Source organism: Poecilia mexicana, unplaced genomic scaffold (assembly GCF_051168715.1).
Source record: "Poecilia mexicana isolate PSO_F unplaced genomic scaffold, ASM5116871v1 scaffold_9, whole genome shotgun sequence".
Classification (NCBI taxonomy): domain Eukaryota; kingdom Metazoa; phylum Chordata; class Actinopteri; order Cyprinodontiformes; family Poeciliidae; genus Poecilia; species Poecilia mexicana.
Genome location: NW_028263378.1, coordinates 12,764,406 through 12,781,238, shown reverse-complemented (window position 1 = coordinate 12,781,238; position 16,833 = coordinate 12,764,406). Strand labels below are relative to the sequence as shown.

The 16,833-nt window shown below is 42.0% G+C and overlaps 1 protein-coding gene across 1 annotated transcript in view; it reads left to right on the top strand.

Annotated features, from left to right (window-relative positions):
- Positions 1-15,766, top strand: part of LOC106917871 (zinc finger SWIM domain-containing protein 6) — a 64,215-nt gene extending 48,449 nt beyond the window's left edge. The window contains exons 9-14 of the mRNA XM_088008806.1: positions 323-583; positions 1,490-1,625; positions 8,771-8,928; positions 9,368-9,531; positions 10,559-10,640; positions 10,738-15,766. Coding sequence (XP_087864932.1) covers positions 323-583; positions 1,490-1,625; positions 8,771-8,928; positions 9,368-9,531; positions 10,559-10,640; positions 10,738-11,603 — 1,667 coding nt within the window. The 3' untranslated portion in view covers positions 11,604-15,766. The remainder of the gene's footprint in view (positions 1-322; positions 584-1,489; positions 1,626-8,770; positions 8,929-9,367; positions 9,532-10,558; positions 10,641-10,737) is intronic.
- Positions 15,767-16,833: the final 1,067 nt, after the last annotated feature.

Sequence of the window (16,833 nt, the reverse complement as noted above, 5' to 3'; positions counted from 1 at the left end):
TAGATCCTTATTATAAGGATCACAGTATCACAGAAATGATAAGCAATACAGTCGTAATATTTTCTGTTCTGGGTACTAAAACTCTCCTTTCCTACGCGTGTGGTTGTTCAGTCCCTCGTTGCCTCCTCTGCTAACAGAAATAGCCCTCTACACTAAAGAGGAGCAGTTAGCACAGATTCCCTCCTAATGTGTTCACATGCATTTCACATGCCCACTTAGAGCTGCTTTCGTAGGATCTGCAGGGAATGTTCATGCAAACTAGAGCCATCTAGCATCCAAAACCCCAGAGAGTGACACAGACGTCACGGCGTTGTGTTCGCAGACTGCTCCAGCGTCGTGAGCCGAGCCGATCTTCAGCGGATGCCCGTGCAGCGGCTGCTGGGAGACGGCGAGTCGTACATGGCGCTGGCGGTGGAGACGGCTCTGATCGGCCTGGGTCAGCAGCGGGTGATGCCCGACGGGCTGTACGCTCAGGAAAAGGTGTGTCGCAACGAGGAGCAGCTGTTGGCCAAGCTGCAGGAAGTGGAACTGGATGACTCCCTGGTCAAAATCTTCCGTAAACAGGCTGTGTTTCTGCTCGAGGGTAAGGAGAGCCACAGATTGATTCTTTCGGCTTTTACCGTCTGTTGATTTTTATTTCTCTAAATTTCCCTGCAGTCCGCTCTGGTACAAATGCACACAAATATATACACAGCAACGCCTCCTCCCTGTCATTTCATAACCTACCCACACACAGAGAGCCAAGGCATTCCTGCTAAAACAGGAAAAACACATTTGACTCTGTCTCACTATTTATTATCCTTTCATTTTGTGGCGCAAATAGAGGCTGAGCCGTCCTGGGCCAGACCAAAATGAGCTCTTTACACAGCAACGCCAGGGGTATTGTGTCAGCACACATATGCCGGTACACACAAAAGCGTGTGAGCGTTTACAGGAGCTGGAGCTGGAAGAGAGCGAGTGGGTTGTGGGGAAGAGGAAGGAGGGACAGAGGTGGTGGTGGAACCGACCGAGTCAGACTCGGCTGCAGTCCCCACCCAAATCCCAGCCCTGCCTCGTCCCCGGCGCGGCACGACCACCCACCTCTGGCTCCTTCGCTAATAGAGCAGCTCGGGTCTGAGGCCGCTGCGGGGGCCCCAGGAGGCCTGCAGCCGCGCCGCTCTGTGATGTGGTCTGCGGCTTAGAGGCCCGTGGGGGTTTAAAATAACCCACCAGAGATGAGGGGGCGCGTAGGAAGATGCGGAGGGAAGGAGGAGGGCACGAGGCCAAATCCACACACACGACCATATGTGTTTTGACGTCACGGTTTTGTTTAAATGCCGCGTGGCTCCCCGCTTCCTGTCTGGAAGGGAGCGTCACTCCTCAGCATGCCACAGGAAATCATGACTCAGTCTTTTTTATCAGCATGAAAAGTTTAAATTCCTTTAGTCTTGGTTTGCCGCAAACACATTTGTTCACCAGCGTGTTGCGTTATGTCGGTTCTTCTTCACAGCTGGTCCGTACTCTGGCCTCGGAGAGATCGTCCATCGAGAGAGCGTCCCCATGCACACCTTCGCTCGCTATCTCTTCACCTCTCTGCTACCTCATGACGCCGAACTGGCGTACAAAATTGCACTGAGAGCCATGCGGTAGGTCTTCTTGTAAATAAAGTTAATCCCTGTGAAGGTTCATTAAGACTTCAAAGTTGGAGTGAACTCCTTAAACAGGGTCCCGCTGGGGTTTTTAAAACGTAATGTGAATAATACTTAAAATATAATCAAAACAAAACGTACATAAACCCAAATTAAAAAACACATATATTTTGTTTTTGTGTAAATAGTATAAAAATGTATTTCTTTTTTTTAATTTTTATTCATTGTTAGTTCCAATAGGTTTGATCAAATAGAAAGAGAAAAGTTGCTTAGTACAGTGCTAATACCCTTGCTATGACCAAGATAAATGCAGCGGTACCTCCCTCCCCATGTTTAAGCCTCACATCAGAGCAGCCTTTCCTCCGGTTCCACGTCTGTTCTACGTTCAGCCAGGGTCGCCCCTCTTGGCTAACGTGTCCAAGAGGGGCGTCTGATCTCTCCATGTTTTGCTCCCGCGTGTTCTCAGCTGTGGACGGCGTGCGGAGCATGCGCGCGCGCGCGCGCTAATCGCCCTGCGCTGCTCTGTTTTGATGTTGTGACTTGTGGGAGCTGGATCCGTGAATATTAATTACATTAATGAGAGTGTAATTAGCGCAGCTGTAATGAGGAGGAATCACACGCACATATACTCGAGTACACACGTCGAGGCAACGGGGGAGAGAAGGTGGGGTGTGGAGGGGTAATGTTTGTCTTTCTGTGAAGCTAAGCTGAGCTGATCAGGATAGTGGGGGGGAGAAAAGGCGATCATTTTAACGGTCTTTCAGACTGACTCGGTGAAGGTACTGGTGTGAAATAAAACGCTCTTTTCTGGTGTGATTGGAGATTGTGATGTTAGTGCAAATTCAGTTGTTGTTCTACTCGCTCCTCCCAATGAGCAGGGACTCACACAGCCGGCCAAATCGTGTCCATCCCAGCGGTAGCGGACAGGTGGTGTTCGCCTCTCCACACGTAAGGAGCGCCTGAATCACTGCTGGCTCATCCCTTCAAGGCAGTTGCCTCACTTTCCCACACTGCTATTGACAGTTATTTTCTATTTTTGTAAAATACATAGAACAAAACAAAACAAAACACTGACGTTTTACTGCAACATGTTAAAAACAAAGCCACCATAGAGAGAAAAATATAGTAAAAAGCCAAAAAGAACACAAAATAAATGTGTTCAAAAAGTGCTAACCTTTTTCTTCTGGGTCATTTTTACTTTGAAGTCTTAAGCAGTTTTTAAACTCTTAAGAACATTATCCCTCCCATTCTCCACCTCTTGGCAAAGATCATTGCACTTGCATGAAATTTGAACATTATGCAAATTATGTTATGATGTCATTTAGCGACTTTTGTGCAGCTGAGGAATTAGCAACTCTGGAAAAGGAAGTGAGTGTCTTGAAATATAGCAGAAGGATGACAGACACTTCTAAACATGTTAGTATATAGAAAAATAACATCCTCCTTATAGCAGGCTGACAGGCTCTGTGTTTTATCCAGCTGGTTGCCTCCAAACCAGAGTTCCCAACCTGCTTTTAGTGAGTTGGCCACTCTCTCCCCATCCTCACCACTTCCCCTCACCTTTTCCTTTTTGTCCCCTTGCTTCCTCCATCCTCACTCCTCCGGTGTGAAACCGGCGATTTAGAATAATACAGCCACTTATGAGTGCTCCTGGGAACCAGAGGTGTCTACTCAGCACATAATGAATGTGTGTAATGTAGCGTAGTGTAATGTGATAGCATATACCTCCCCGCTCCCACGGGACAGCGGACAGTTAAATATAGAGGAGGAGGTAAAGTAACCAGGTCTCTTTTAATGGCCCTATTATAATACTATCATTGATAAAAGAGGAGACAAAAGAGTCGAGCTCTTCCTCCCTCACATTGTTTTCCCCCCCCCCTCTCTCCTCGCTTTTTAAAATTTGTCTTATCTGTCACACTTGCTCCACAACTAACTGTCTTTTTAAATGAGAAGTCGGACTGGCATAGTATGCGGTTTACTCAAAGCGCTGTGTGTGTGTGTGTGTGTGTATGTGTTGCTGCGTCTTGGATGAGGTTAATTAGTCGGTGTGACACCAGCATATGCCGGCCGATGGCTTGGTGCGAGTGACCAGCATTAAAATAAATAAATAAATAAATGAAAAGAGGATCTGCCTGCTGGTTCACAGGCTGCCCACAATTTGATTTCCGCCAGAGAAACAGAAGAAAAAAGTCACTGCCTCTTCAGACTGTGCTCATCTTAACTGTTTGTGAGCCAAAGAGAAGAGACCTGCTGTTATCGTGGGAGAGGTCCAAATGAGATGCAAGTTTTCCAGATCTAATAGTGCTGGATTTTTACTGCATAATACATGGTCTGTAAGCAGGGGGAACTTTTACTACAAATTGCCAGAATTTTAAAGCCAAATATCTTAGGCCTTTAAATGTTTACTAATTTTAAATAATTTGATCTTGTTCCAGTTTTGGCCAAATATTTGCTGCATTAAATGGAACAATCAGAGTGCTTTTGCATGTTTGCCAGGAATGTATCAACGCTTTGCCAAGATTTGTAGTTCATCCTAAACACATACACTGCCTTGCATAGAAGCATAGCCACTGAACTATGGCTTTAAAAAAATGATGCATGCATTTAATTCCATGCATTTGTATTCGTTGACCTTTACTCTTCTACATGTAGTATGTCTATTTGTTTTGCAGCATTCATAAACAAGGTCCTTTAAAAGTGCTTTGCAGAAAAATAAAGGACCAAAGTTAAAGAAAACTGCAGCCTGCCACTGAATGAGCTCTCCAATTCACCGAGAGTCTCCATGCATAAAGCTGTTTTTGAACTGGAAAGCCCCTTCACTGACAGACTGTTGCATCCTAATGTTAACTTCAAAGCTAATTTATATATCTGATGAAATATCATCTGATTCTTATGCTGAAATAACCACTTATCCTGTATATGTTGCCCTTCTACTTTTAAATCCATCCATCCATTTTCTTTACACCCTGGTGTAAAGAAAATGGAGGGTTGCTGGTGCCTCTCCAGCTAATGTTCCGGGTGAGAGGCAGGGTACACCCTGGGCAGGTCGCCAGTCTGCACAGAGACACACAACCATACACACACCTAGGGGCAATTTGGAGAGGCCAATTAACCTGACATGTTTTTGGACTGTGGGAACCAGAGTACCCAGAGAAAACCCACGTGTGCACAGGGAGAACATGCAAACTCCATGCAGAAAGACCGGGGCCGGGAATCGAACCCAGAACTTTCTTGCTGCAAGGCAACAGCTCTACCATCTGTGCCACTGTGCAGCCCCTCTTTTCAGTCTTTGAATGAAATGCTGATGGCAAATTGTCGTTTTAATCATCGCGCACACTTCGAAAAAAACACACACAAAAAACCAAAAGAAAGATATTCCGTGTTTGGTCATGTACGACTTGGTCCTTGAAAATCTCCCCTTGAAAGAGTTTGTGTATACAGTCGCGGTCTTCCACCGGATGTGTCGCATGTAGCTGATAGATGTGTGTTTGATGAATGGTGAAAGTGAAGGCTGTTTACAGTCAGAGCGGGAAACGCAGCATGAGGTAAAGAGGTCAGTCGTCATGGTGATGCAGAGCAGAAACCCAAAGGGCCTCAGGATTTAGGTAAAACCTATCAGGACTGCTTTTTCTCATCATCTCAGTTGAGCCTCTTTGCTACAGATTTTCTTTATAGTTCGTCCTGTTTGTGTCCATAAATAAACTTTGGCCATCAGCAGCCTTACAATTTTGCCTGCTATTCTCCTACATGACTGTTTATGAAATGTCTAATTACATGTGCGTATCCAGGGACTGTTTCCGTCTTCATACATCCAGCTCACGAATACCAGAGGTTGAACATTTCTGTTTGTTTCATAGACAGAGAAAATATTCCACTTTGTTTAAAAAAAAAAAAATCTACAATGGCTGTTTGATATTCTTGTGCAGATTTGGCTTCTCAATGTTTTGTTTCTAATTCTGAAGTGGTCCTCGTGAATAAAATATTGAATTTCACATTCCTTCTGTTTCACTAATAATATAAAGGTTTCATTAATTTAAAACCATAGTGTCAGGTTAGTCCTTCAGCTTAGCACCAATAGGAGTCTATGAAGCAGGTGCTAACTTTTAGCATAGTTAGCAGACACCAGGGTCAAACCTTGTTTCTATGATGAGAGAATAGGCGGAGGAGGTGGAGCATAAATGCCTCGGTTTTGACCTGAACAACAAACTGGATCTGCATGAAGTGACTGAACATAGTTTACTTCTTGAGAAAGCATATGCGCTTCAAGATTTGTAGCAAGTTGCTATGAAACACTCTACATGTCTCTTGTGGAGAGTGTAATCTTTTCTGTCATTATCTGTTGAGGAAGCTGTATCAGAGTCAGAGACTTAAAAAGGCTCAACAACCTGATAAAGAAGGCTGGTTCTGTTCTCGGGACGACTGTGGAAGCTTTGGAGAGGATGGTGCAAAGAAGGATTTAGCATAAAATCAAGAAAATTAGTCAAGGCAGCACTGGGCATTCTCTTCATGAGACCGCTACACAACAACATTGTCTTCAGTCGGAGGCTTCTTCAGAACCACTGTAATACTGACTGCTCTTTGAAGATAATTGTGTAGTATGTTTATTCCCTCTGGGACCAAAAAAGTCTTTTTGAATTGAACTGATCTGAATCATCTCAAAACTATTTCAAAACTATAGGTTGTCAAGTTCACATCATTGCTTATAAGAGCTAAGAAGCAGATTCTCACGTTAACATTGTTGGCACCTAACAGTTATCTACTCGCCACATCTTTATGATTTGCAGAATGATCTACAAATCATTCGTAGTTTGCTTCTCATTCTGTGGCTTTTTAATTTCTTTTGCTTAGTACCCAAATGCTGCCAGATTAAGGTATTATCAAGCATTGTCAGCATCTTTATTAGACAACTTTGTCAACGCAACAGGGATATAACCCAAAAAAATGATACCTTTTGTACTTCAAAATAAGTGTCTCATAGATGCAATGTATCATGTTTTTAAAGAATCTGTTTGCTGTTACATCAGCCCTTTATTTTAGTAACGATGGCAACTCTGATGCCAAAACATTTTTTTTTATCTTGTGTTTCACTCTATCATTTCTTTTTACTTCCAGATTGATAAATACAGTAACTTAGTATTGTTGACCAAACCAGAGATATTATTTGCTGACTTCATCAACACAACAGGGCAACAGTTCAACATGTGTATAAAACATAAACACAGGCAGTTTTTAATTAATCTCTTCTTGGTGTATGTTCAGCCTTTTAAAAAGTCCTCAGACCGATGATAACGTTAGCATTGTTAGCTGCTAAAATATTAGTCACAATGCAGAGTTTTAGGATTAAAGCATTTCTCCATTTACTTGGACTTATTCCAGCAGATGATGTTGTGTGCTAGCAAACTTCACTTTGACGAAATAGCGTAGCACTTTAATATTGCTTCCATAGTCTTTATAGTTATTGATGACACATTTCTATTTCAGCATGGTTGTAAAGAAAAGCGGATTTAATTTGTTTTCATCACACTTGTCAATGTCTTGAGAGTTTGTTTGGCAATGTCCCAGCGTTTAAAACGTGTAAGCACTGTTTGGCAGGGGGTGCAACATGCTCAGTGAGAAAGCATCACTGAATAAACTGTCCTTGTGCTATTTTATCAAGCAGCCCACAAAGACTTTTTCAGTCCTTTTTGTAATCATTTTTTGTCTTTTGTTTTCTACTGAACAATAACCTGGTATAGCTTTTTCCTCCCAAACCTTTTGAGGAAACTATTTTTCAGTCCTCTCAAGTTCTTATCCAATGGAGGCCTCTGGCTCTCTGGTGAAAACCAAACAAAGACAGGAATGTTGATGAGGCCTCCATCTTTACTCAAGGCTCTCTCTCTTTTTTTTTTTTTTTTTTTTAACTCTGCTTTGCTTTGCAGTTCTACACCCCAGGAATCTTTCTGAAGGCCCCAGTGTGGTAGAAGCTTTTAGCAGCTCCTCAGTTGTATGTGGCGTGAACTCTGCCGTTGCTGGAGCTCGCAAGCAATCTCTATTTTGCAGCAAGTGCTGGTGTTCACACTTTTGTTGTGTGTTTTTTTTTTTTTTTTTAGCACTTTTGCTGTCTGAGAGCTGAGCCCTCCCCTTGTGCTCTTGTGGGCAAAAGTGAGCAAAAGACAAGACTGTTTTGTTTTTTGTTCTTGTACATGCCTTCACTCACGTGGCAACAAGATCACATGCACTTTGCTCTGAAATTGAAACTGGCATTTAGCATCACGTTGCTTTTACCAGGCAGCTTTGATGTGTTTTCAAAAGGGCAGGTGTGTGTGTGTGCGCGCGCGCTCGATGTGGGTCTCTTTTCACTGATGTGTGTTGGTATTTGTTTGATGTGTGTCCAGCCTTACAGGGCTGGAAGGTGAATTCCTTAATTTCCCCACGGACTCAATTAGCTTTGTGATTGGCTGAGAGAAGGCCAGGTTGTGCCGTCTTCTGAAGGAAAGAAGACATTTGAAACTGAGGTGGGAGCAGAGGCAGGAAAGAAAAAAAAAAGTGAAGTAGAATAGGAGATGAGCAGGCCACAGTGGTAATCGTATGGGGCTCCTGATGCTCCAGAAGCCTCGGCCCCGTCTGGATTATTATAATAAGAGACAGAAACCTGAGAAGCTCTTCCATCCTCCAGCAGGTGTTGCACAACTCTGACTTCATTATGACCAATTAGAGTGAAGAAAATACTAATTATACCTTAGTTTCTAGGTGATTAAATGGTAGGTTGAAAGTAAATTGCAGGGATAGGGTAACTGAAATCCCCCCGGTGGCGACTTGAGTCATTTTCATTTTGAAGTCACACTCAAAGCGCCATAATGAAGACTTTTTCTGTCTATGCAGTATTCCTGTCTGACTGCTTGTTACACTAGGAAGAAAGAAGTGATTTCATTATGATGTTGATCATTTGGGCAACTTTAATGTGGTTCTCTCTGATCACCAACCCTCATTTATCTTTCTTCTGCTTTTTTCCCCCCCCCCCCATCATTTTGCGAAAGTTTCTAATTATTAAAGTAAAAGGAAAACTTTAAAAGTAATGTCATATTTTTAAAATGGAAAAAGTATCTCACAAAGAACACCTTTTTTTCTTTTTTTTCTTTTTTTTAACTGTGTCTCTCCGTCAGGTTGCCGGTGTTGGAGTCCACGGCATCGTCCGGTGACCTCTCGCGACCTCACCACATTGTGTCTGTAGTTCCCAATCGCTACCCGCGCTGGTTCACCCTGAGCCATATAGAGTCTCAGCAGTGTGAGCTGGCCTCCACCATGCTCACTGCAGCTAAAGGTGCAAATTCACTTGCTTCGAAAAACAAGGCTTTACTCTCTTGTAGGCATTTCTTTATTTACTAAGATAAAGACACACCTAGCTTACTTGATGGCCAACTTCTCTTGCCTTTCCCATTTTAAGAAATATGGAACTTCTGTGTTACATCAGAACTATACCCCAGGAAAAGAGGAAATGAAGCATTATTAATTAAAAGCTTCTACACCTTCGGAGCCAATTTAATTTAGACACAAATTGCAATAATGCCTGAATTAGATTATTGCTCTAGGAATTACTAGCGGTACCAATAATTGTGGCACAACTCATTTTGTTGACAATTACTTCTCAGTCTTTTGTCCCCTACCAAATAAAAGTTAAATAACAGTCCGTTTAAAGTTTAGTTTAAGTTGATTAAGTGATGACCTTACCCTAACTTATTTCTCGGCTTGTATCCTCGTAGGTGACAGTCGCAGGTTGGAGACGGTCCTGGAGTCCATCCAGAAAAACATCCACTCCTCGTCTCACATCTTCAAACTGGCACAGGATGCTTTCAAGATCGCCACTCTCATGGACAGCCTGCCGGACATCACTCTTCTTAAGGTTTCTCTGGAGCTCGGACTGCAGGTGTGCAAACACATAGTGGCCGGCGGCAGAAATGGCCACCCGCTTCTAGCAGTAATCACAAATCAGACGGTTGGTGGGGCTCACTTGTGTTTGGCACCTGAGGCTATAGTCACTGATAAGCAGGTGAAACGGTTTTTATCTTCTTAAAAGTTTCAGTTTCCTGTAGTTCCTGTAGTTCTCTCTCTCTCTCAAAAAAAATCCATCTCCTGTAAGTTAAAAAGTTTTTGTACAGACACACATTTTGAAAAGTTTTTTTTTTTTTTTTAAATGTCTGGACATGTTCTTGCACGGTTTTAAAGTTCTGTGTGTTGATTCGGTTATTTTACCAGAATCCCTGTTCTTTTTTGTAGTATTATGTTGTTGCATTGCTGCGTTTTATATTCACCAGTTGCTGTGAATGATGTAATCATGCAAATTCTGCACTGATTTGTTTTGCTCTTAGGAATAACATTTGTTCTACAAATTCTACCAACGCAGTCTTCCTGGACCATGAGCTTCTAATCATAACTAAGCAAATACTTTTCTATTTTCTTTCATTTTACCCTCAATATGTTGCATTTAAATGATTTAATTCCTGCCTCAAATGATCGATAGCATTCTTGCACCATGACTTTATTTTTATAATAGTTTCTTCAAATATTTATTTTATGTGTCGGTTCCGTTTTAAATGTGTGCATGTATTTTGCTGAAAGGAAATCTACGAAGCAATGCCTGAAAAAATAAGCAAAGATTATAGCAACAATGTGTTGCAATATCTAAATCAAAGTCCAGACCTCAGTATCACTGACATTAACCTCTATGAACGTAATCAGGGTTGTTAATGAGATTAGTTTGGACCAAACCGTAATGGAAAAGCTTTCCTGCATGCAGTGTTTTTATGTGTTTTGGCATTTTATAAATCCATCTGTATCTGCTCGATAGCCTGCTGCAGAATTAACAAGAGCTGGAAAGGAAAACAGTTCAGCCCTTCAGATAATGAATTAACTCACCTGTCTCTCCCTTCTCCATCACTTCTTGCCTCCTTCAGGTCATGAGAATAACACTGTCCACGTTGAACTGGAGGAGGAGAGAGATGGTTCGCTGGTTGGTCACGTGTGCCACTGAAGTTGGTGAGTCTTATTCCCATCATGAGCTAGATCTGCCGCTGTTCTCCAAATTTAACCTCACCTATTGTTTTTATTTTTCCCCTCAAAATGTGTCCTCCAGGTGTCTATGCACTGGACAGCATCATGCAGAGCTGGTTCACGCTCTTCACTCCCACAGAAGCCACCAGTATTGTGGCGACCACTGTCATGTCCAACAGCACCATAGTTCGCCTGCACCTGGACTGCCACCAGCAGGAGAACCTGGCCTCGTCCGCCCGTACGCTCGCCCTGCAGTGTGCCATGAAGGACCCCCAGAACTGCGCCCTCTCCGCTCTCACACTCTGTGAAAAAGACCACATTGCCTTCGAGACAGCCTACCAGATTGTACTGGACGCTGCCGCAACAGGAATGAGCTACACGCAGCTGTTCACCATTGCGCGCTACATGGAGCACCGCGGCTATCCGATGCGAGCGTACAAGCTGGCGACGTTAGCCATGGCTCACCTGAACCTCAGCTACAACCAGGACACGCATCCGGCCATTAACGACGTACTGTGGGCCTGCGCGCTCAGCCACTCGCTGGGCAAGAACGAGCTGGCCGCCGTCATCCCCCTGGTGGTCAAAAGTGTGAAGTGCGCCACCGTTTTGTCTGACATTTTGCGGCGGTGCACGCTGACCACCCCGGGCATGGTGTCGGCGCTGCACAGCCGCAGGAACTCTGGGAAGCTGATGTCGCTGGACAAGGCGCCGCTCAGGCAGCTGCTGGACGCAACCATCGGGGCCTACATCAACACTACGCACTCGAGGCTCACGCACATCAGCCCGCGGCACTACAGCGAGTTCATCGAGTTCCTGGGGAAGGCCCGGGAGACGTTCATGATGGCTCACGACGGACACATCCAGTTCACCCAGTTCATAGACAACCTGAAACAGATTTACAAGGGCAAAAAGAAACTGATGATGCTAGTTCGGGAGCGGTTCGGCTGAGGGCGAGGCTCCTCTTCCACTCTAGTACTTTTCTATTAACTTGAGTCTGCCTTTTGAACTTCTTTTGGACTAATAGACAGGTAAGAGGGATGTGACTTGTAGAATGAAGCAAAAAGAGAAAGGAAAAGATGACAAAAAAATCAAGAGCCACATGCGGTATTATTGTTCTTGCTGTTGTTATTGTTATAAACATTATTGCTATTATTATTATTATTATTATTATTATTATTATTATTATTATTACTACTTATGTGTACAGAAGCATTTTTTTTTTATTTTTAAGGAGAGAGGAAATTTGTCACATTGTGAATGTTGTGTGTACTTCTCTACATGTGTGCGAGATGAAAATGAAACGTGAAATGGCTTTTTTTTATATATATATATATATTTTTATGATTTTCAAGCATCTTTTTGCTCCCCCCGCCCCTATTCTCAGTGTATACTGAGTTTTACGTTAATGAGTGGCTGAAGCCTTTGTACAATAGCGCTCATGTTTAAAAAACAAAACAAAAAAAAAATCAAGAAAGAAAAAAAAACAAAAAGCAGACCAATTTCAACGTCTCGGTATCCTCAAAGAGAAACTAAGGCTTTAAAATGACACAGAGCACCTCCCTTGGTCTAGGCCCCTGCTGATGGGCACTGGGCAGCATTGCACAGCTTCGCTCGGCTCGGCACAGCTTGGGTTAGCACTGACTTAAAAAAGGCACCATCAGCATTTCCTACCACACAGCAGCAGCAGCACTTGAGCAGCCGTTAGCTTTCTCTGGGTCACTTTCCACACAACAATGCTCTTAGCTAACTCTTGTCGTTATAATTACTGTTATTATTATTGTCGTACAATTTTACCCACGCGCCGCAGTGGCGACGCGTCAAAAAGTGAAGTGTTATATCTACATTAATGCAGCGCGTTGCAGGCGGAGTTCTTCATTGCTGAAACCGGGCTGATTTATGGCGCTTTTCAAAAGAATTTATACCTCCTGAGCTTTCTCACATTTGGATAGCGTTGGAGACACAAACATCAATGTTTGATTTTGTAGTTCTTGTGTTGGGCATATTTGTGAAGTGGAAGGAAAATGATACGGGATTTTCACATTTTTTTCTGAAACAAATATCTGAAAAGTGTGCCAGTCATATGCATGTATTCAGCCCCCGTGAGTCAGTACTTTGTAGAGTTGTTTTGGGCGATGGCTCTACCAGATTTACGCATCTGGAGATGTTTCTTCTTTGCAAAATATCTCAAACTCAGTCAGATTGAAGGAAGCATCAATTAGATTTATGTCTGGATTTTAATTTGGATTTGAATTGAAGCACCGGTGTTGCTATAGCAGCATGCTTAAGGTCCTTATTCTGCTGGAGGGTGAACCTCAACCTAAGTCTCCACCCTTTATTTCTTCCAGGATTGTCCTCTATTAAACTCGGTCAATCTTATCCACTCTGTCAGTTTTCTTTCTCTGCTCAGTAAGCACAGCCCCACAGCATGACTCTGCAAACACTCTGTTTCATAATAGCCGAGTTGTTGTCAGGATATTGTTCATTGTTGGTTTTCTGCCAGACATAGTGTTTTAGATTGCAAGCTGAATGTTTGATTTTGGCCTCATCTGACCACATATTTGGAGTGTTCCTCCGTGGTTTGTGGCAGATTGCAGCTGGGATTTTGTTTTCATGCCGTTCTTTCAACACTGGCTTCCTTCTTGGCAGTCTTCCTTAGAAGCCTTACTTTTGGAGTGCACAACTAGGTCAAGGTCAGTTTTACGTAAGATATTTAAATAAGGATGTTGTACCAAAGTTTTTCAAAAGTCAAACACAAAATTACTGAACCTGTATGCTGGACACAACAGGGAAACTGCAAAACATGTTTTAAAGCAGTGACTTGAATTAGAACAAAAATACAAGGAAAAATGGTAGTTGTCTTGTCTCCCACCTGAGCTGAGGATCTCTGTATCTCCTCCAGAGTTCCCATAGGCTTCTTGACTGATTCTCTGAGTAACACTCTCCTTGTCTGGCCTGTCCGTTTAGGTGGATGGTCATAACTCGGCAGGGCTGCAGCTGCACCACTTTTTTTTTTCCTCTTTTCAGATGTTTGAAGCTTGGAATCTTGATTTTTTTTTTTTTTCAGAACTTTATCCCTGACCTGTCTAGTGTGTTCACTATTCTGTTCACCAATGTTCTCTAGCACTGAGTAAAGAGGGGCTGAATACATATGCACGCCACACTTTTGAGACTCAAAGTCAAAGAGTATGAATCCTTTTGTAAGCAGCTGTAGTTGCGGTTATTTTGCGCAAGAAATTCCTGGGGGGCGGAGGGAGAGATGGCTACCTCATAATGTGGTATTGAACCTGCTCCCAGTTTTTGCGTTCATATTTATTCACTATGATAGCTCACAGTGTTAATTTAAAAAAATAATTTAAAAAAATGTTTGAAATCCAGCGTTAAACGGAAACAAAGAGTCGGAATCCTCCTGAAGTCCCTTCTCTGCTCTGCTGCCCCTCCCTCTTCCTCGCCGCCCTCACTGTAAGGTGTTTTCAGCCGAGGCCAGTGTCACTCCGCTCTGTGCATGTGAGTCACAAACATTTAGACTTTCTACTGTTATATTTCGTCACGTGGAACATTCAGCAACCGGAACGTTCTCAGGGATTTTCTCTAGGCAGGAAAAAGAAAAAGAAAAAAAAAAAAAAAAAAAAGGTGGAACAAATCGAACGTCTCACTTCGAGGATGAAAAAGGAAAAAAAGAAGAAAAAGAAACACGACATGAGCAAGCATTTATTGTACTCTGTATATATGCCATAGTATATGTCTGAATATGGAGGATCTGAAAGTATATGTTAACTAATTTATACAGAGTATTCTATGTAATGTGAAATACTTGAAGCCGCTGTAGTTTGCTCTCTCCCTCTTTCTCTCTCTCTCTCTCTTTCTCTCTCGCTCTCTGGCTCTCCATCGCTTTCTCTTTTTTGTCTTCTCATTTTTTTCTGTTTTGTTCCTCTTTTGTTCAAATTAACATATCAGAAAGACTAGCATGACCTCCTTGAAAGTATTTCTTTTTGGACTTACAAAGCCACAAGTGTTCATGTTTGAGACCCTGGATTTTTTTTTTTTTTTTTTAATCAGAAATGCAAGATTTCTCTCAGAGAGGATGACTGTACTTCATTCCTGCTGATTGATGCGTAGAAAGGGGAGGGAGGTAGACTGCTTCAGGTTGCTGGTCAGCACAACCAAGAGGTTGTGAAGATACTGACGCTTTTTTTTTTTGCTGTTGTACCATGAAATTCTTTTTGGGAAAACGAAAACAGCATAATGTTTTTGTCCGTTCATTTCAGAATGTTTCTCAGCTCCATCTCATTTTGGGGAAAAAATATAACAACTGCCAGAGCAGTTTTGTCAAAAGAAAAAGTATTAGGATCCCTGTCTGTAATCGTACACAGGTTCAGAGCTTCAGTATGACAAATCTAGCTTTTAGAAAATGGAGTCTCCTCAGTTCTCCCTTCATTTGCAGCAGCATTTCCAGAGTCTCCTCTGCAAAGCTCGCCGCTCTCGTCCCATAACTAGTCTTTTTTTATTTATTTTCCTTTTGACCGTACTTCTGATTTTTTTTTTTTTTTTTCTGTTTTTCATTTTTGTCTTGTCTGTGTTGTTGTGTTGATTAAAGATAAAAAGCAGCCTTTTCTCTTGCCTTGTCTTAACGCTTTAAAGTAACCAAACAGAAGATCTATCTAACAACCAAACGCGTTCGAAAGAGGTGAGAGACAACCAACCTTTTTGGTCCCAGCTTTAGTGTCCTTAATTAGTAAGTGAATGGCTGTGTAACTCCATGCTTTAACAAAGCAATTCCTCACGCGTGTTTGATGGGAAAAAAACAAAAAAAAAAAAAAAAAAAAAAAACGTCGTCCAGTGTCTCTTGTTCTCTTTGGAAACAGTTTCCTCTTGAGTCGTCTAGCTGTTTTTTATTTTTTTTATTTTCTACTCTTTTTGGTTTGTGTAGGAATCTTCTGCGCTCTCATTTTATTTATTACAATGACCCATGTATACATGCTTATGAAATTAAGATTTGATACACCGATATCAATTTATTTATGTAACTAAATCACTGTTTTATAATCTTGTTAATGAGTCAATAATTGATTTGTTTTTTTGTTTTAATAAAAGTTAGTTTTTTGAACTGTAAATTGTTTTAAAGCATGTTATGTCATCAACACACTGCAAAAAGAAAAATATCTCAAATTTACGGTAAAATACTGGCAGTAAGCCGCTTTATATATCTGCAGCCGGAAACTGGTTATTTACGATAGCTTAAGATCATTTAGTTATGCCCAGGAGACAATGTCAAAGTGATTCACCAAATTTGAGTTAATTGGAGGCATGCTTTAGCATGCGTTTTAAGGCAACAATTCATTCCCATTGCTTTCTTGTGCGACGCCATTGAAAAATGCAGCAAAAAGATCAAGCAAGAGAATTGAGGACCTTCACAATTCTGGTTCCTCCTTGGGTTAAATTTCCAGACTGCTGAAGTTTCCGAGTTCATCTGTTCAAACAATTTTCTGCAAGAGAATGTTCATGAGGGAGATGGATTCTGTGTCCCAGAGATGAACCGATTTGGTGCAAAATGAGTTTAAATCAACTCCAAACCGAAAACCAGAGGCCTTGAGAAAATGCTGGTTAAAGCTGTAGGGGAGTTTTTTTGTTTTTGTTTTAAAGTATTTTGTAAAACTTGGAGATGGACTGACTTTGGTCATCCTGAGATATTTTAGATTTTTTGAATGGTTTTATTTGACATGTAGTTTTTTTCTTCAAGAGAAAGACAGTTTTTGAGTATTTTGAGTTCTGTTGGTATATGTTGGGCACATTTTCCTGCACTCACATTTTGTTTCAGGACAAGTATATAGTATAAAACTATTGCATGTCTAGTATGTGTCTAAACTGGTAACTATGCGAGGCTTGTTTGAAATATTACGGGGTGGAGCAGAATATATCCTCAAATTCTGGAGTAATTCTGAACCTTTTCGTGGATTAGACGAAAGCCACAACAGATTTCAGCTCGTGCATTCAAATGCATCATTTATTTGGCATTCATGGAATTAATGAAGAGATATAAATTTCTAATTAACACCGTAACATTTTGATTCAGAGTGTTTGTCACGGAGAATTATGGTCACGCGGCCTTTGAACCCGCAGGCTCACGCTGAAGCGAGAGCCGGTCAGGCCTCCATCACACCAGCCGTGTCAGAAATAAAGG